The sequence below is a fragment of the Pelmatolapia mariae genome, linkage group LG7 (assembly GCF_036321145.2).
Source record: "Pelmatolapia mariae isolate MD_Pm_ZW linkage group LG7, Pm_UMD_F_2, whole genome shotgun sequence".
NCBI classification, from domain to species: Eukaryota; Metazoa; Chordata; class Actinopteri; order Cichliformes; family Cichlidae; genus Pelmatolapia; species Pelmatolapia mariae.
The window spans coordinates 56,986,179-57,005,621 of record NC_086233.1 but is presented as its reverse complement, the minus strand read 5'-3'; the positions used below and the strand labels follow the sequence as shown (position 1 = coordinate 57,005,621).

The 19,443-nt window shown below is 42.0% G+C and overlaps 1 protein-coding gene across 2 annotated transcripts; it reads right to left on the bottom strand.

Moving 5' to 3' along the window:
- Positions 1-1,117: 1,117 nt before the first annotated feature.
- Positions 1,118-19,427, bottom strand: eea1 (early endosome antigen 1). 2 transcript variants are annotated; one of them, XM_063479919.1, is made up of 30 exons: positions 19,252-19,427; positions 16,236-16,313; positions 16,000-16,112; positions 15,829-15,883; positions 15,677-15,742; positions 15,536-15,566; positions 15,357-15,461; positions 15,032-15,153; positions 13,456-13,611; positions 12,789-12,803; positions 12,423-12,539; positions 10,911-11,249; positions 10,341-10,490; positions 9,863-9,982; positions 9,381-9,584; positions 8,981-9,181; positions 8,726-8,839; positions 8,357-8,512; positions 8,103-8,242; positions 7,679-8,009; positions 7,504-7,605; positions 7,222-7,416; positions 6,866-7,048; positions 6,535-6,720; positions 6,329-6,460; positions 5,909-6,094; positions 5,584-5,822; positions 3,936-4,056; positions 3,721-3,819; positions 1,118-3,631 (listed from the first exon to the last, which is right to left on the bottom strand). In XM_063479919.1, exons 1-30 carry the CDS (start codon positions 19,273-19,275, stop codon positions 3,509-3,511), a joined length of 4,203 nt encoding a protein of 1,400 aa, XP_063335989.1. In that variant the 5' UTR covers positions 19,276-19,427; the 3' UTR covers positions 1,118-3,508. The 2 variants fall into 2 exon arrangements, with proteins under 2 accessions (XP_063335989.1, XP_063335990.1); XM_063479920.1 differs by lacking the exon at positions 12,789-12,803.
- Between the last annotated feature and the right edge of the window lie 16 nt (positions 19,428-19,443).

The window sequence follows — 19,443 nt, the reverse complement described above, 5'->3', positions numbered from 1 at the left end:
TTCATTTTCTGTGCAGACGATCCCACACTGCTTTCGTAATGTTGAGGTCCAGGTTTGTTTTTATATCCAGGTATGGTTTTACTGCATTGACAGTATGTATCATTGTCATGCTGAAAAATGAAGCCGTTGCCAATTAGATGCTTTCCAGGTGTTATTGCATAGCGGGTGGTGGTGATGGTATTTTCCTGCATTTATAATACATTTACGATTAATTTTGACAAGATCTCAGACACCACTGGCTGAAGTGCAGCCTCCACCGTGGTTTACAGATGGGTGTGGACCTTCACTGCTGCTCCTCTCTCCTGACCTCCTTTATACGTATTGATGACAATTTGAAACTAAAAGAAAATTTGGATTCAAGACCCGTTACCACTCATTTTCAGTCAAGTTCCTGTCTAATTTGAGACACCTCAGCTTTTTCTATCTGTTTGCCTTCCTTAATAATGGCTTCTTGACAGCCACCCTTCACCTGAGACCAGTGCCAGATCCAGTATTTGCTGGATTTTCCATCTGCCCCTCTTTTGTCCTCCACTAATCCACTCATTTTTTTAAGGACATACTGCACAGCATCCAAGATAGCATTGCAAGTAGTCTGCTAGCTATAGATACTACAATGGTTCAGGTCTTTTTATGGTTGAATGATTCATAGCACACTCTTAAGTTGCTTAACAAAAAAAAAAAAAAAAAAATTGTCTGAATTGTCAGGTTCAAGGACAGGACTGAAAATTAGTGAAAAAGCAACCTGTATCCAAAGGAAAACTTTGAAAGACCTTCAGAAAGCCTGGAAGAGGAAAAATATTAATAATATTAGCAAAATATAAAGAAATGAGGGGTGGTTTCAGACTTTCTGTATTTTATCACTGCATGGATTCGATATTTGAGACAGCATGGAAGAATTCAGAATTCATTTAAAAAACTACTTGATTAATCAGTGTAGTGGGAAATGTTCACTGAATGAACATCGGGTTCAGATGTGATTCGCTCTTTCAGTCATTTGCTGTTTATCAAAATGTTGGTGCTGCGTGCATTTCTCAAACTTCAGCGCTTTTAGAGGCTTCGAGAATCATTCCTGCAAAGCGACAAAAACATGACACAGTAAGATACAAACATACTGCAGGTTTTATTTTACGTTTGCCATGACAATTAGAAAAATCATCTGGTGCATGTGAACATAAATCACTTCCCTCATCCAGCTTCAGTGAGCCAAAGTCACGTCGACGCTGCTAAAGGCGAGCGGTGACGTGCAGGATGTTTGCGTGAAAACACACTTTCACAACCGCCAAATATGATGACTAAACAATGGAGAAACATGTGAGCCACAGGCCAGTAAAGTCATCATGCATGATAAGTGAGAGCAACTCAAAGCAAGCCACAATTCAGTGTCTTCACGTCTGTGGTGCCGTTTGGTAAAAATGAGTAAGACACCGATGAATCCACACACAGTTTCACCGTTATCATGTTTCTACACCCACGAGTGTTATATAGATTTTATTTTTCTCTTTCATTACAAACATTTACAAAGATGACAGCCTTAGTAATGAGCAGTTGAGTACAGCGGTGCTAGAAATGCCGAAGCCTGTATAAAGTCGGTGGTCCTACGTTTGTAGCTGAGCTCTCATACGGACAAGCCCAGAATACGATAAGGTGCAAATCATCTCTGTAGAGTTTCGGGTCTGTACACTATAATAGATCAGTCACAAAATCCCTCATCGAATGCAGGCAGAGATACAACATTTGTGATGTCTATCATTTAGAAATAGTGCTTTTCCTGGGCCAATCTGAGGTAGACATAACAAAACCACTGTGAAGCAAAAAGACTGGTGTTTTCGAAAGATGGCAACTGAGACAGACATTCTTTTGTAATGAGCATACAAGCATAAGAGCTAACGTAGTAAGTCTGAAGCAAGCTGCTTGTTACATCGTGACCTTCTCCACTCTACTGACAACTGCACAAGAGATCTTACCAGGAGCGATCAACAATTATAAATTAAACAAAGCAGGAATCAACTTTGACATTGTTCTCAGCAGCAGGCACGTTGGACAGAGAGCCGTCAGCAACCGCTGCTCCTGAAAGCAGCACCGAAGCCCCCCGAGCAACATGCCGGAGAGAAGCTGAGATTCTGAGCAGCCGACATTCATACAGTGCATTTCAGCATACACAGCAGGCCTAACACTAAAATACACACTCTGTTACAGCAACTTCACACACACACACGCCTCCACGGTTATTGCTTGAAAGCAGAACACGCATACAAAAACACACACAACTCCAGCCAGTAGGTCAGTGCTGCTGAGTGGAGACAAGCAGCAAGGAACAAAAAAAATTAACATGCAGGCACCTTTAAGTCTGCAGAAAGCACCACGATTTGAAGAAAATAACACGTTAAGAGAAATGTGGCACAGGACACAACAAAACAAAAACACGACTTCACATAAAAAAAGCCTCTCAGATTGCCACATATGCCGTTTTCAAGATAAAAATATGCAACCCCGTGACTTAAAAATGACGACACGTCGAAAAATACTGATAAATGAAACAAAGTCAGGGCTTAGACCTCGGCTGTATTCCTGCTGCACACATTCTTTGGTCATGAATACATTAAATCCAACGAACTCACAAACGCTCTGCCGCACAAAGGAAACACGCAGTAACTGATCCGAAGGTCTGTACAGAAACACGCTGGTGCACGAGTCTTTTGACGGAGGGTTTTTCTGTTTTTTAAGATTAAAAATCCCTAGAAGGATGTTTAATCATTTCCACTGCACAGTGTTGCAGACAACTTTTTTTTATAGATTGCTGAAATCCTGAACCCGACAGGGTTTCACAGCCTCGTTTTGCCACCAACTAATTGTGTGCGTGTCTGTTTTTACACTTTGAGAGGTGACGTATAAAAAAATGCAAGATCGCTTAAGTTTTTAAGAGTTTTCTTGCAACAAAAATTAGAACTCACATATCTTTGTGATGAGCCTGCTGCAGAGCTTTGTAGCGATAAAAAGCAAATACTAGTTAACTGCATTTACCTTTGCAGGGCAGATTACAACATCACTTTTACAATACTCACTTTTGCAGTGTCTTAACAAATATGATGCCAAACATTTCACAACGTATGCCTTATAACTACTAGTGGGATACGAACTTAAAAGAAATGGTAGGTGTTTTGATTTTCACTGTCTCCGCTCTCTGGCAGTCCACAGGAGTAGCAAAGGCACAAAAACAGATACAGACAATCCCAACCAGTCCTACCCCGACCCATCGCACGGCTCCGGTGTTTCCCTTTCCTCGTTTCCCTCCACACCAGAGTCAGAGGTCACGTTCAGGTGGGAGTCTTTGCACAGCGTCTGTCCTTTATAGTGCACATTAAAAATGACAAAGACATGCCTTCTTCTGCCCATTGGAATAGAAAGGGTAGGGTAGGGAGGAAGGGAAGGGTAGGGTAGGGATGGGGGGAGGTAGGAGTGGGCGGGTAAGTAGGGTTAAAGAAATGAGAGGGGGGAAAACAAAAGAAAATCAGCCTTGGAGCTCCTCGAAGCACGTCTCACACACGCGTACTGGCTTTTTAGAGGATGGAGTGAGGGCGTTCCTTGACGAACACTCGGCACAGAAGATGTTTCCACAATGTCTGCAGTGGTGCTGGACATTCAGAGAGAAGAAGAGAGGCTCAGGGTAAGGAACGACGCAAACGTGCTCTCTTATGGGTTAAAAACAAAAATCATACCCACCTTCCTGACTGTGACGGTGAAGCCTTTCCCACAGGCCATGCAGTTCTGAACTTCGTGATCCTCAGCCCACTTTCTGGTCAGACTCTGTGACTGCTTGATCTAAAGGGATCAACAGAAGCTGGCACAATCAGACAACGTCTAACTTTATCGCTATGATAAAGAGCCTTGTTTTTCATCATCTCATTATTTTAGAGTTTCTGAGTTTTGGTGCTGACCTGAAGCGACTGGTTCTCTCTGCCGAGCTCCTGCATGGCAGCCGTCGTGTCATCCAGTTTCCTCCTTAGCTCCACCACTTTGGCCTGGAGCTTCTCGATCTCACCTTCACCCTTCACGCACCTGAAACACAACCGTAGAGCCCCAGTGACGTCATCTTATTTAATGGTTTAAGCTTCAAAATGCATTTCCTAAATCGGTAAGAGGATTTCATTTGTTAGGAGGTGTGACAGTTTTTTATAACTACATCATCACATGAATATAAAACGCTTTTAAACATCATTTAAAGTTTTCTACTATAAACTAAGTTTAGCATTCAGTTCCTGATGGGCCCCATTACATGTTTTCATTTGTAAGTCATCAGTGAAGCTCGTGATGGTCACATCCACAGCCACGCAGCTGATCTGCTACCTGTCTGCTGCTCCAGCCTGTGGGTGGCTTCGGAGTGGAAATGGTTTAAGTGCAGAGGCCAACCAAATCGAATTAACCATCTGCTGTGACGCCATGAGAAGGATTGTTTTTTTATTTACACTTATTTCTTAAAATAGCCTATTTTCATGGTTATGTTTCTTGGATATTATCTGCATCTTTTGGGGGGCATAATAAAACCTGCATTTTAGAAAGTGTACCTGTGCCTGTACATCCTTGGTTGTTTGGCTCCTGACAGCTACTGAATTTTACTTGGAAATGAGGCGTATCAGCTTTTCATAGTGTGGAGTTTTATTCAGTCCAGCTCAACAATCTTTCTGTTGTTATAACCGCATTTTCACCCTGAAACTGATCTGTAGGCAATTTAACAAACACAAGCTCTCGGTTTATTAAAAAAAGGGATTTAAGGGATTTGGTAAATTTGGTGTGTATCCACTTCAGGGTTGTCAGCCATGCAATTCTTCCCTGAATGTCCTGTTACGACCACAGGTACATTTGCTATTTCACAATAAACCTCAGACTTCGACATTCACATTCTCCACTCAGAGCGATTTAAAAATGTGGCGATCTTTGCTCATTATCTGCCCCGGGTTTGCCTCCACCGCTACTTCCCATTCTTTCCCAAAATAAATTTTAAGTTAAAGGGTTGAGTTTTGACACACACGGCTCAATGCAAATGTGAAAACACAAGTTATCAAAGCAGGACTTCAAAGGACTGATCCAAACGAAGCAGAACACAAACGTGTGGCAGCTGGAGGAGGCAAATTTATACAAACCGCAACTGAAACTTCTTTTCACGTCTCAAATAACTGAAGCAACTGAACTTTTAAATAAATGTAGGACAGACACAATAAGTAACTTAACATAGTGTGTCTGTCATACATTATAGAAAGTGGATATATAGTTAGACCTGCACCTGCTGGCTGATATTTATTTTGTTCATTATTTTTTTCCTTTTAGAGAATTTCCCACTTATTTTTGATTTGCTATGCATAAAAAAAACTTGTGGACAAAGAGTTTATAAAGCACTGAGGATGGTAACATATAGACAGTATTTTCTTTTTTTTCTTGGAACTGAAAATCTGACCAATAAAAAACTGTGAATATTTCTAAAAGCAGTGAATTTTCAAGGCACGCAAGGATATTTCATACCTTTTCAAGGTTTATAGCATCTCTGCTAAGCAAAGTGTCAAAGGTCAAAGGGAAGTAATATCAATTCACCTTTCCAAAAGAGCTCGTCGCTCGTCCTGGTTGTTCTGCACAGTGGCCTCCAGCACAGCGATTTCTCCTCTCAGCTCATCCGTCTGTTTCTCGAGTTCGCCAACTCTCCGCTGGCTGCCCTGCCATTCCCTCTTCAACGTGGCCACGTTTTCATTCAGGGCTGTCACCTGCAAACCCATCTTAGCTTCTGCCTCCTCCCCACGTTTCACCTGCTCTTGCCATCTCTTCTTCTCTGCTGCCTTTTGATGGAAGAATTGACCGTGTCAGAGAAAGGAATCAGAAGGGAAGCGCCTAATACTGTATTTCTTGGGATTTGGGAGCCTACCAGCTGATCCTGAGCATCCCTGATTTGGGCTAGGAGCTGCTCCTCCCTCTCACTCCTGCTGTCCTTGGTGGTCTGGTGCTCCTTCTGCTCCTGCTTGAGAGCACCCTGTGCTGCCTCCACCTGAGCCTGCAGCTCAAGTTTCTGCTGGATCAACAGCTGTTTGGCTTCCTGCAATTCGCCGAGCTCCTGAGAAGACACAGTTATGGGCATCGATAGACAAATTGGTCAAGTTTCTGGGACAAAAGAAGCAATAACTCATCTGTGATCTCTTCACAGCTATGATGTCAAATTGCTGGCTAGAATGCAGCCTTGCTGCATCCCTGACACACCAACATGAGAAATATCAGTATGAGATATATCAATATCTAATATCTTAAATCTTAAGACAAGCACTGCTGCTTGTTAAGCAACGTGACTGACCTTCTCGCTCTTCTCTGTTAGTGTTTTTAACTCTGAAGTCAGTCTGCTGTTGTTCTTCTCCAGGACACTCTTTGCTTTGTTCAGCTCCTCCACATTGCTCTTCTCCTTGTCCAGCTCCTCCTTAACTTGACCCTGAATCAGTTGGCACGGTTTAGATTAAATGAACTGATAACTGTGAACATTTAGGTGTTAATAGTTTCCCAGACCTTTTGCTTCTGCAACTCCTTCAGGGTTTGCTCCTTCTGTTGGAGCTTCTCGTCCCGTTTGGCAAGCTCCTGCTCCAGCGAACTACGGGCTGATTTCAAGTCCTGGATCTGGGACTCTAAGCCTGACTGATGGGTTCGATTAGCAGCCAGCTCCTCCTGAGCCATGCTCAGTTTCTGCTCTGATGCCTGCACACAGAAGAAGTTTGAAAGTCACTTAGAATCAGTCATCATTTCTGCAAAATCCGTTAATATCATTTCTAAATTTCAATCTGAGACTGAGAATCACCTGAAGCTGCACTGTAACAGCCTCGTCTAGCTTGCATTAATGTACCTTGAGATCCTGACGGAGGGCAGAAACCTCAGAGTCTTTTCCATACACGTCAGATTGAAGCTTACTGATGTTTTCCTTGCTTTGCTCCAAGGCCTTCTGCAGCTCTGCTGTCCGGCTCTTCTCAGAGGTCAGCTCCTGGCCGAGCCCTGACACCTGTGCCCTCAGCTTATTTTCTTCTTGTGCCTGGAGATAACAGTTAAAGTAACAGATTCATATACAGACTGTGATGGATTGTCCACTGTTACAAAGCTCAACTCATTGAGAATGACTTGTTTCAGTATAGAAACACTGACCACAATGTTAATGAGGGGATGTACAATGCTTGTCTCTTTTCTTAGTTTAAAGACAGCACTTACTTTCTTGACACCAGCTTCCTTTAGCTCTGTCACTTGGCCATTCAGTTTCTTAATCTCTTCTTCCAAAGATCCCTGGGTCATCTTCAGTTGCGTCCGCAGCTTTTCCAGCTCATTCTCCTTTTCCCTCAGTGTCTCCTGAGTCTTTGTGTGCTGCTGTTCTAATGAGGTCAGCAGCACTTTCAGCTGTTTCTCTGACTGACAGTTTCAGAAACAACAGATGTTTATGTGTTGGATTTTAAAGTCTATAACATTTGATATTGCATTTTCTTTTTAGACGCTTACCTCTCTCATCTGCTCCAGCTGTTCTTTGGATTCCTTCATTGCCTTTGTGACGAACTCATTATTTTTCAGAAGCTCCTGTCTTGCTTTTTCATTAGACTTATCCTGGGGAGAGATGGATTCATGTGAGTAATTGTTTCCTAAAAATTCTCACAGGCTGCAGATTAACCAAACCTACCTTCTCCTCTATAGCTGATTTATGGTTCTTCCTCTCAGTGTCCAGTTGACTCTGACTCTCTTTCAGTGCCTTGTTAGCCTTTCCGAGACTCTCCTGAGTAGCTGCAAACTCCTTTTGTTGAGCCTTTTTTTCCTCTTGGGCCTTTTGTAACTCTGCTGCCAGACTCTGAGCTTTTTTATCCAGCTCTGCATGCTGAGACTTTCCCTCCTGGGTCACCTTTTCCAGGTTTGCCTTTAAAGTAGCAATACCCTGCTCGGATTGTGCTAGCTTCTGTTGGACATCACTCAAGGTACCTGCCTTTTTCTTTAATTCCTCCTGCAGACTTGTAGCACTTGGCAGAGGAAACACAGGAGGTTATTCAATAAAACACAGAAAAATCAGTAAAATACAGTTACTCTGAAAACTAAAAAGCACAATCTCTCACCCTGCTTTCTCAGTCTCCAGCGAGCGTTGTAGCTCCTTGGCTTTCTTTTTAACTTCCGAACTTTCCTTCTGCAGCTGCTGCAGTTCCTGCTGCGCCTGATCCCGTGCAGCCTGCATCTCCCCTACCTGTGACTCCAATTTCTATTAGAATAAAGCACCACGTTAACTTATAAAAGAAATACATGGATGTACTTTCTAGGTGTTACATCATTCAGATCAAAAATAAATCTCTTAAATTGAGAACTCAACGCAGACCTTGCCGAGTCCCTCCAGCTGCTCTATCCGCTGCTCTGAGGCCAGTAGCTTGTCTTTGCATTCCTTCAGACTGCTTTCCAGTTGTGTGCACTGCTCTTGTCTCTCTTTGAGCCTTTGGCCATGATCCTCCAGGTTCTTCTGAACCTTATTCAGCTCCTACAAGGGACAGCAAGGCAGAGTGAAGGACAGCAGCAATAAAAAGTTGAGCAGAGGTGGAACAGACGAAAAAAAGCACAAAGTCAAATGAAACTGTGAAAACTGTGTTTCACTGTTTCGGTCTTCAAAGGAAAGAAATATGACACATTACAAAGGAAGCAGTGGGGCGCTTTAGCCAAGTTTTAACATCAGTGGTACAGAGAGGAAGCTAACCTGCTGCTTGTCCTGTAGTGCATGTTGGGCAGACTCCAGGCTATTCTCGAGGTTTGCTTTCTGTGCAGCCTTAGCTGCCTCTGCAGAGAGCAACAGCTCTGTCTTTGCCTTCAGCTGCAGAAAAACCATCTGTTATTCTCACTATTTAAACTAAAGACACAACATAGTGTGCTTGGATCAGTTAAGCTGCACGTGTGCAACACACCTATATCAATATCAACACATTACAGTCAGACACGTTTATCAGAGGCTTACCTGAGTATCCAACTGGGCCACTTTCTCCTTGCTCTCCGTGAGCTGGGTGGTGAGTTCAGTGACTGAAGTCTCCAGGGTATGAGCTCGGTCCTGGGCCGAGCGGAGCAGAGTCTTCTGCTCCTGGACCTGCTTGTGTAGATTATCTTGTGCTTGCTTGTTGCTCTCTGATTGGTTCTTGAGCTTGTCTGTCAACTGTGTTACCTTTAAATCCCACAAATGAAAAAAAGTTATAAACTCGGGGAATGACTAAGAGCTCAATGCTGGTCTATCTATATGATACTATGTTTTTTTTCCTTCTATACAACAGTAACGGACATGAGGTGAGGCAATCTAGAAGAGTGTGTGTGTGTGTGTGTGTGTGTGTGTGTGTGTGTGTGTGTGTGTGTGTGTGTGTGCCCACTTGTTCTTGTAGTGCATGGTTTTTCTCTTTAAGCTGGTTAAGGACAGCTGTCTCTCCTTCCCCAGCCTGGATTTTGGCACACAGGTCCTCTCTCTCAGCTTCCAGCTGGCTCACTGTGTCTTTACTCTTCTGAAGCAGAGCTTCCAGGTTCTGTATCTTCTGGTCTTTATCTCCGATTTGACGCAACACCTGCTCCAGGTCATTCTAAATGACAAGACAAACAAGACTTTTGGTATTTTGTTCATTTTTTTTAAACTGTAAATCCTTTATCTCATTGGGGTTGTGATGTGATACACATGGAAAAATGTTGACTTGAGCTGAATCTTTCCGTAAATAAAATCTTATTCCATCATGATGAAATTAAATGTGATTTCAGTTAAAAACTCAAATTAATAAATCTTAAACACAGCTGTCTTTTTATGCTTTGTGCTTACTGACGATATAATAAATGTCTGCGGTGAGAATTTACAGAGGAGCCTTACCTGCGCCTCGCGGAGTTTGCCGTTGGTGTTTTGCTGCAGTGCCTGCAGCTCCTGGTGCTGCTGCTTGGCTTTCTCCAGCTGGTGCTGCAGGTCTGTGCTCTTACTGGCACTCTCCTTCAACTGAGGCAAAAACAAATGAGCATCATTACTAATTTTATTGCTTTCACACTCTTTTTTGCCTATACACCTAACATCAGGTAAATTTGTTAACCATTTGTTAACCAATCCTCTAAATTATACACCACCTTTCAAACTCTTTCATCAAGATTTGTGTGTGGGCTTTTTTCTTTTGTTTTTTTTTAGGTATTTTGTCCTGTCCATCACTGATTCCTTCCTGAATTTTAGTCAAATAAACAAATCAAAAGTATATTTGACTATTTTTCAATGCACAAAAATCTATCTACAGATATTCTGATGTTCGCTCTTTCCCATTCCCAATTTCCCTGCAAGAATCATTAAAGCTCCAGCAGATGCCCACCTGTTCCTCTGCACGGGAGAGTTTGAGCTGCAGGTCGGCTGCTTGTTGCTCGCGGTCCTTGAGTTTCTCCCCCGACAGCTGCCTCTGCTCTTTCAATCGACCTTGCACCTCACCCAGCTGCCTCTCTGCCTCCAACAGTTTGGCATGCAGCTAGAAAAGCGCAGAGACGACAGTAAAGAGTAAAGTAGATAACAAAGGCTGACAAAGTCCAAGAGCAAGAAATACCAGATATTTAAGATGTGGAAAATCAACTCTACTGCGTTCATTTTTTATTCATGTTTTTTGCTGCACTTTAAACCAATATTATGGTTTAAGTCTGTTTTTTTCAGCCTCCCAGCCAAAATATTTGACACGATATTATGTGTGTAACTGAAATGTAAGTAGTAAATTATATTCAGTGTATTTTTTTATACTAATTTGCGACAACGTTCATCTAAAAGCACTTCATGTTTTGAAGAGACATTTTAGACAATATATGCAAAAGCACATTTTCAAGAGCCTCTGATGTTTTGTTCTCCAACTCTTTCTAACAACAGAAGTATTTGTGACTTCTTTGCCTGCCTGACTCACCTGACTGATCTCAGTCTGCTGCTGAGCACCTTGGCTTTCCTTTTCTTCCCGCTGCTGTTCCAGCTGTTTCCTCTCAACCTTTAACTCTGCATGCTTCACCTCTAACTCTGTAATCTCACTCTTCAACTTTGCCACCTCCTCAGCCCTCTCTGAGACCTCCATCTGGGCTTTGTGCAGGGACGCCTCAGCCCCTGTGGCCCGAGCCTGCAGCTCTTGCACTTCTAATTCCCTTTCCCTCAGGCTTTCTTGGACTTCCTTCTTGGAAGCTTTCTCAGCCCCTAGATGCTCCTCCAGATCTTGATACTCCTTCTCCTTGCGTGCAAGCTTTTCAGACAGGCTCTGCAAGTATAACAGAAGACAACATCAGTCAGTTATGCGATGTATGCCAAGACATTTGGCCTTTATGGTGGTGAAGTTTTTCCATAAATTGAACAAAACTTGTGAATGACAAAACAATAGCAAGCAAAAATGACTGCCTTGTGTTACTTCTTGGCAGTGAGCAGGGTCTATTGAAAAAGACTGATAATGTTACAGCCGCTAATTAAGTCACAGCGGAACATGAACCATTTGTCTTTTCTAAATTAAAACCGTTAGCGTGATAGGAGTTGCACCACGTCATGAACACACCCCGCCCCGCACGGCCTCATGTGATATGAGCAATGGAAAAGAACAATGGCCTGTCAAGAGTCAAGAATAAAGTGAGGTATGCCATTCCTAGAGGATGGTTTACAACACAGAGCTGCACAGCACTTGCTCCGGCTGCAAACTTGGCAACAGGGCGACAAAGAAAATAATGTTGTTAATAGTGAAGCATGCCGCTAACTAGTAAGAGTGACAGGGGATCTGGATTTCACAGACATCCAAGAACCCTCGTTAGATTTTTGACCCCCACTCTGCCTTTATGCATTTCCTTCCTTCTCCGTGTTTTTGCTTTTCTCCTCTCGCTCACCTCCTCCTGTCTCTCACCATCTGCTCAACCTTTTTTTTTGCCCCTTTTTATTCTCATGAGATAAATATCTGTATCAGGTCTCGGGTGTCCTGTTGTTAGGAGAAGCACAGGGCAGGGGCAACGTGCTGGAGATCCACTTCTCTAATCCCCTTCTTACCAGAAGGCTGGAGGACTGCTGTTGAGAATTTAATCTCTGGCTACGTTTCCCCAGTTCCCGTTGCAGCAGTGCTGTTACCTGTGACTGCATTTCACCCCTAGTGATAGAGCCTGCAGTGCAGCGCTGGTTTAATTATAGTGCCACGTGTAAGTTTTGCCAACATATCTGGGTTGTCAAAGACAGTTGGTGACAGCAGGGTATTGTGATGAGACCTGATGCTGAGCAACAGAGGAAGGTTTACAGCAGCTGCTGAGACTGAGTAATGTTACTGTGGGAAAAAGTAAATCCTACACATTCTTGCAGTGCAACAGATGTAAAGGTGGACACGTTTGCACCTGTACTTATTCGTCCAGAATAGCTACAATAGCTGTAGCTGTTTGGTTCTGGTGTGGTGAGTGTGTGTTACCTGACTTTGCTGCTGCAAGTTATTCAAATTGCTCTGCAACTCATGGATCTGTTGCGTGTAGACGGCTGCTTCCTGAGGACCCTTCTCCAGCTCTGCCTTCAGTTGGGATATGGTCATCTGCAGTCCAGTAAAAAAGACACGTTAGACTCTTTCTCAAAAACAAATGTATATTGAAGAAACAGAAGCAGCACTGTAAAGGACTGGCATAAAATAAAACACAGACTAGTAATGAACAGGCTTCACTTCCACAAAAGCTAATAAGTAAATAAAATAAATTCACAGACTAATAAAAGTAAAGAAACCTCAGACAAAAACGAAACAAAGCTCCAAAGAAATGAAACTAAATTTGGGGGCCAACTTGTTTACCTCCAGTTTACGAATCTTGAGTATTGTGAGTGTTGCGGAGGGGTGCAGTGTGTGAGAAGCAGAAGGAAGAAAGGGAAAAAAACAGAGGGACAAAAGTGAGTCACGAAACAACAGCAAGCAGCAGCACAGAGCTGCTGAGCTGAGAGAATAAAAATCGGAATATTTCACACAAACATGTGTTTAATATACTAAAACGACAGCAAGTTGGAGACAGCTGAAAAATTCCTAACAGCGCTCCTCGTCAACTATATCTGACAGCTATTATATAATTAAAACCCAGACCTCTAAATATTCTCAAAATCTGCTTTTTTCAGTGTGTAAAAAATATGAGTAGGTCTTTAAGATCATTTGCAGAAGGAGAGGTTGAGGGCCCGCGGCTGCCTGATGGAGCTCTAAAAATAGTCCCCTCCTTCTGGGAGAAAAATGCAGGAAATAGGGCTGAATTATTCACCATGCATTAATTAAAGGCTGAATTAGGCACAAAGCCCAAAGAACATCTGAATTTTTTCATAACTTATTTCAAAACTGTTTCTTGTCTTTGGTGAACTGTGAAAAGTAAGTCAAATTAAACTTTTTCAAATATTTACACAGACAATGAAAACAATCGTTTTTATGTGATTGTGACAGTCAAGAGCGTCAAACACAACAGGTGTTTGGGCTTTCTAACCTCTGAGGTAGTGTAATTAGCCTGCAGTTGCTCGTAATGGTTTTTGAGGCGCTCTGACTCTTCCTCCCTCTCACGGGTCATGTTGTCCATCAGCGTTTGCACCTGGACCAGCTCCTTCTGCAGAACCTCGACATCCTCAACGCCCGGTCGCTGCAGCTGGGGGGCAGAGAAAAAAAACACTATGTTTTAAAAAAAAAGAAAAAAGAAAAAAAGGACTGGGTCGCAACAAGTCCAGCAAAAGACAAAAGCTATATGAAATCCACCAGGCGTGCACACTTTAAAATGCTTTTGAACAGCACCAGCATGATGTTCTGACTTCAGTAAATCCAAGAATCTACAGTTCAGTGGTTTTAGGATTAAATCTACTGTTAGTTCCATTAGTGGATAGCTGATTTTAAATCAAACTGTCAATATGTGACTGAAGTGCAGCCATACATGCACATGCCATACCACTGTGCCCACCATGTTTGAGAGCAAATGTTTGCTTCACATCGTGACCTGTATCGCCCATCCTCCAAACTTTTCTCTTCCCATCATTCAGTTTTCATCAGGCCGAAGATTTGTTTGGATTTTTTTAAGAGCAGTCTACTCCAGTCTTCCTGGTCCTGAGCGTAACCAGTGGTTTGCACCTTGTTGTAAACATTCTGCGTTTACACTCATGAAGGCATCACTTGATTGTAGACTGTGACAATGATACGCCTACCTCCTCGAGAATGTTTTGACTTGGTTAGATGTTGCCAAGTTTTTGGGTTTTTTTAAACTAAGAATGAATTTGCGATCATCAGCTTTAGCTATATTCTGTGGTCTTTCAGGCACTTTGAGCTGGCTAGTGTGTTTCTTCTTAAGAATGTACCAGATTGTTGATTTGGTCACTTTTAAAAGTTTTACTCTCTCTCTAATGTTTTTATCTGGGTTTTTAAACCTAATTATAGCCTCCCTCACTTGCGCCAAAATCTCTATGGACCTGATATTGAGAGTTCAAATGAAAAGCTATCAAAGCTAAGATCAATGCCTGAAATCAACTCGAGATTCTTTACTTGCTTAGTTTGTCATGGAATAATCAGAGAACCATGAAGCTGGTTATCAATCAATTTTCCAATTGTTTTGATCTGTCATTTCTAAACAGGTAATGCAAATTTTTCATTAAGCCCTTTAAATTAAAGCTGTAAGTCTCACTTATATCACATATTGATAGTTTGATTTAAAATCCACCGAAATGATGTAGAGACACAAAAAAAAGGACCTAACTGCATTTTTGGGTGACGCTTCCATAAACCACTTGGAACAGTTAACAACCATTCAGGCCAGACGGCACAGGACAATGAGCATAATTGTACGTTTGAACCACACGACTCTATTGCCGAGGCCAGTTTACTTATTTTGGTGATAAAACATTTTTAAGATTCCATTTTTTTCAACACGTCTTTGACAAATGTGTGGACAGGGCCTGTGTTGATCCTTCAGGAACACAGCTCAGAGTCAAACTGAAATCACTGTGGAGGTCAAACTCTAAAGAAAACATTTGCTCGAGAGAACAGAATAAATAACAAAAGATACTTGGAGCGTGTTGTTGTACCAGCTCTGTTTGGAGTCGCTCGTTCTCCTCCTTCGCTTCCTGCAGTTGTTCGTTCAACTTGGCTAACCTCTGGTCAGCAGCCTCCCTGAGGCTTTTCTCCTCATCGTAACGGGACTTCAAATCTGTTGGATTCAGTGATGGAAAAAATAAAAACAAACAAAAAAAATGTAATCAGATTTATCCCAGAAAATACTCATTTCTTGAGGCTGGGTTGAAAAACGAAAAAATTCTGAATAAAGACAAATGGATTTGTAAAAGAAAAATAAATAAATGACGATGCAGACCCACAGACACAGGCCTCCCAGTTGTCCGGCCGAACACTAACCTACTATCTCTGTGGCCAGCTGGGCAGCCTTCTGCTCAAACAGGTCTTTCATCTGTTTGATGTTGAACTTCTCTGTCTCAGCTTCATTCAGCTTCCTTTCAAGTACTGAAAAACAGCATGACATATTAGCGACTGATGATCTGCTGTCTAGTTACACGTGCACTTTAAGGATCCCCTACCTGAATCATCTGCGCTCATCTGCCCATCGTTCTGCGGACGTGAGCGAATGAGAGAAACACTGCATTAGCATCATGTTTTATATTCACAAAGTCACCTCTTCATTAAAACATGTTTTTTAAAAAAAATCTTGAAACATTTACCTGCTTCAGGTGTCCTTGGACTTTGTCTAACTCCTTTTTTAGCTCACCAGAGAACCATCTTTCCTCCTAACCATGAAAAACACACTCATAAATCAAGTTTGCAGAATCATTTACACCACTCGCTAACAGGTACAGTTTAAACGCAGCTATACCTTGAGAGAAGCGTGCAGGTCCTGGACCTCCTGCCGCAGCATTGTGAGGTCTTCCCTAAAAGAGAAAAAAATTACCATGTTGATAAAAAAAACAAACAAACACTGAATTAAACACTGCCACAAACGTACTGAGGTCAGTCTCTATGCTTTAATCATAAATGCTAATCTCACCTAGTGGGGGCCACGTGAGCAGGGAGGTCTCCGGTATCATGGAACAGCTCATAGTGCTTGAACAGCTCCTCTGCAGAGTTGTGAGACTTCATGCACTGAGGACAGATGAAGCCCTGCACACAGAAGCATGTCATCATTGAAAACTGCTTCAGTTAAAAAAACATAAAACAGCAAAAACTAAAAAAAAAAAACAAAAGTAGAAGTTCTCAGTTAAAAGCAAAGTGCATCCACATTACCTCAGATGTCTGATCGTGGTTAAGGTCGGTGCTGGGCTGCTCTGACTCTGCATTCTGGGACCCTCCCTTCCCGGGAGTCTGGTGAACAGAAAATAAGACTTTTATGTTGAAGCTCAATACCTCAACATGTCAAAATTAAAAGTCCATAACTTATAATATTATGATCTATTGAAATCACATTGTTATAAGCATTAACAACACCATTTGTTTTAAGATTTAAAATATAACTGAGATGACTCGTGTTTCTCTTCATCTGTAATATTTATAGTAGTTAATAATCTCTGACAAAGGCACATATCTGTCTATGTAAAGTCTGACATATTAAAGAACCTAAAGTCACATTTACCCATACATTCATTCAGTAAGTTCTTCTATGCACTTCTAAGCGAATTATCTTCATCACTTCCACAGCCAAGCTAACATTCATGTCTTTTGAGTGTAGGAGGAACATGCAAACTCCACATAGAAAGGTCCCAGCCAACCAGGAGATTCAAACCCTGAATTATCTTACTGTGTAACAGTGCTTACCAGTGCATAACCTGACCGTGTGGAACTAAAACACCCTACAGAGCCTGGATCTAGGATTGTGTTAAGGCACAGATCTGGAGCTTCGACACTTCTTCAAGGGAAGATTTTTAGAACGCCAAGAGTCATTCTAGCCCTAACTGCTAAGGCCAAACTAAGCTATCGAGCACCTGGGCTTCATGATAAAGAGGCAAGACAGAAGCCTTTCTAGCAAGAGACACATGACAGCTGCCTGGAGTTACGAAAAGAAAGGACCTCGACTGTGAGAAACAACATCCACTAACCAAGCAGGAACTATTTGATCTCAATGCTAAGTGTCATGTCAGGAGCACACTTTGTAATCTGGCTAGGAAATATTTTTTAAAATTTCCCCAAGACTGATTTTCCTTGTACAGTCCCTATCAGTGCTTCCAGCATTTCACATGTATGATGCTGTGGTGCTGGTGTGGCTATGCTTCAGTCACAGATTTGGTTTTAAAAGCAGCAATGATTTAAATAGACTATCTGCCTTTCCTGTGTTATTGCATATCAATAACTATTTGACATATGTGTTTACAAATTTTCTGTGACTTCATGAAATGTGCAAGGCTTTAGCCCACTGGCCTGAAAAACAAACACATTAGCTAGGTGTTCCGCAGGTTTTCCATTCACAAAAAGGATTTATTGGTGCGGGTGACATGAATGAAAGAGGTCAAAATTAGTGTTTGTGCAAGTTGGGCATTCAGCAAAGACTGACCTAAGTTTGTTTAAAGGCTGACAAAACACTTAAGGGTTGGGTTGCATTACGGAGCAACCTTTGACTCTAGTTCAACAAACAGTGTGTGTGTGTGTGTGTGTGTGTTATGTAATATTACTAGCCTCAAAAATATATACATACATTAAAAAATATACAAAATTTTTTTATACTACAGGCCTTCTTCAATAATAGCAACTGCATTACAAGTGGGATTATTATTGTACATTGTTTTGAAATGGACTGGAAATACAATATTTGTCATCTTTTAAACTGCTGTTAAAACCTGTTGAAATCTCTTTAAGGTCAAGGGTGGTGGTGCAACTGTGACATGACAAAGTTATAAAATGAACTGCAATCAGTATCTTGTAGCCTGATAAGTATTTGAACCTATAAAATTACCTGAGTGTCTAATCACTCTGTAAATAAGGTGGTTCAAAAGCAACTTCTCTTATATAAAAAGGGGTGAGATGTGAACTGTCTTCTCTAAACAGAGTATGTCTCCCTTTAGTCCTATTAATCCATAATAATAGCCACAAGGTGGTGACGGTTACAAAGCCGCTACTTCTTATTTTGGCTGCTCCCTTTAGGACTTGCCATAGGGGATCATCTACCTTCATCTTATCCTATCCATACTATCCACCTCTGTTGCACCAACCCTCTGCATGTACTCAACATATCCAAACTATATCAGCCTTTCCTCTCTAACTTTGTCTCCAAACCACTCAACCTGGCCTTTTTGTCAGTCCCGCTGTCTCTTATTACCATCTTATAATAGGACTTTTCAGTCTTCCTGCCATGCTTCTGTCCCAAATCAGCCCTGACACTTATCTCCACCTCTCTGTTCACGATCTCCAGGTATGTTTAACCTCTTCTGCCTTCACAATTTCCCGTCCTTGCAGCTTCGCTGTTAATAATTACAAGGCTACAGATAATGTGTAAAAACACAGAACAACACAGTACCAAGTGCTTTAAAAATGGACCGACCTAAATAAAAACGGAATGGGTAAAGATTTTTCTTATTAAATCGTGATCTAACTAATGTATACAAACTAACGCGAGGAGTGATGCCTTGTGGTAAATGTAGTCTTCTAAGAAGCTAGCCAAGTAGCTGACCTCTGCTCTTTACTCTCACAATTAACTTTAAAGACAAGCAGCCAGTTTAATTAACCCTGCCAGCATGAACAGTTTGGGTGTTTACTTGGTTAAAACACGTGTTTCTACGTTGTGGTGAGCCAGATGACAACACTTCCCAACACTAGTAGGTAGCTAACGTCACTGTTAGCATGTGACGAGAAGACGATGAATTAACCTACCTACTCCTGTAACATAGCTAGCTAACGAAAAGTACGAATAGAAACTGTGTCAGTGACTAAACATATCAGCTTTTAAAGCTCTCCCATAATGGAATAACCCTTAAGAGGTATAAAATTTAAGTATATTATAATCCACAGACTAGTTTCATTCCTGTCCACTTTAGCATGCTCGTTTTATCCAAGTTAGCATTTAATGGTTAGCTGTGTCAGCCCAACGCAAGGAGCGCTCGATGTATTCACTCCGACCTGCAGGAACTTTTTCAGCCTACCAGTCCTCACTAGCTAAACGTAAACCCGCCCATCAGCGATGCGTTTTGTATCAAAACATTCGTCTCCACCACGAAACCAGACATAGACAGGCCTGCGTCTTCTGAGGAAAACGTCTCCAGTTGCCTAAACAAAAATCGATCCCGATGATTGCTTTGTCCCCCGGATAGCTTACCATTTGCAGTATCCGTCTGAGCATAGCCTCGATTGTGTTTTGTCCCGTCAAGAAATCCTGTCAGTTTTCAAAATGCCAAGTTTACGTCTGTGAACGGCGAACACCTGACCGGACTCAGGGAACAGCAGCGACGGATGGGCGGGTCATGGAGAGGATGGCTCAGCACCAGGAGGATACACAACCTGGTGATAT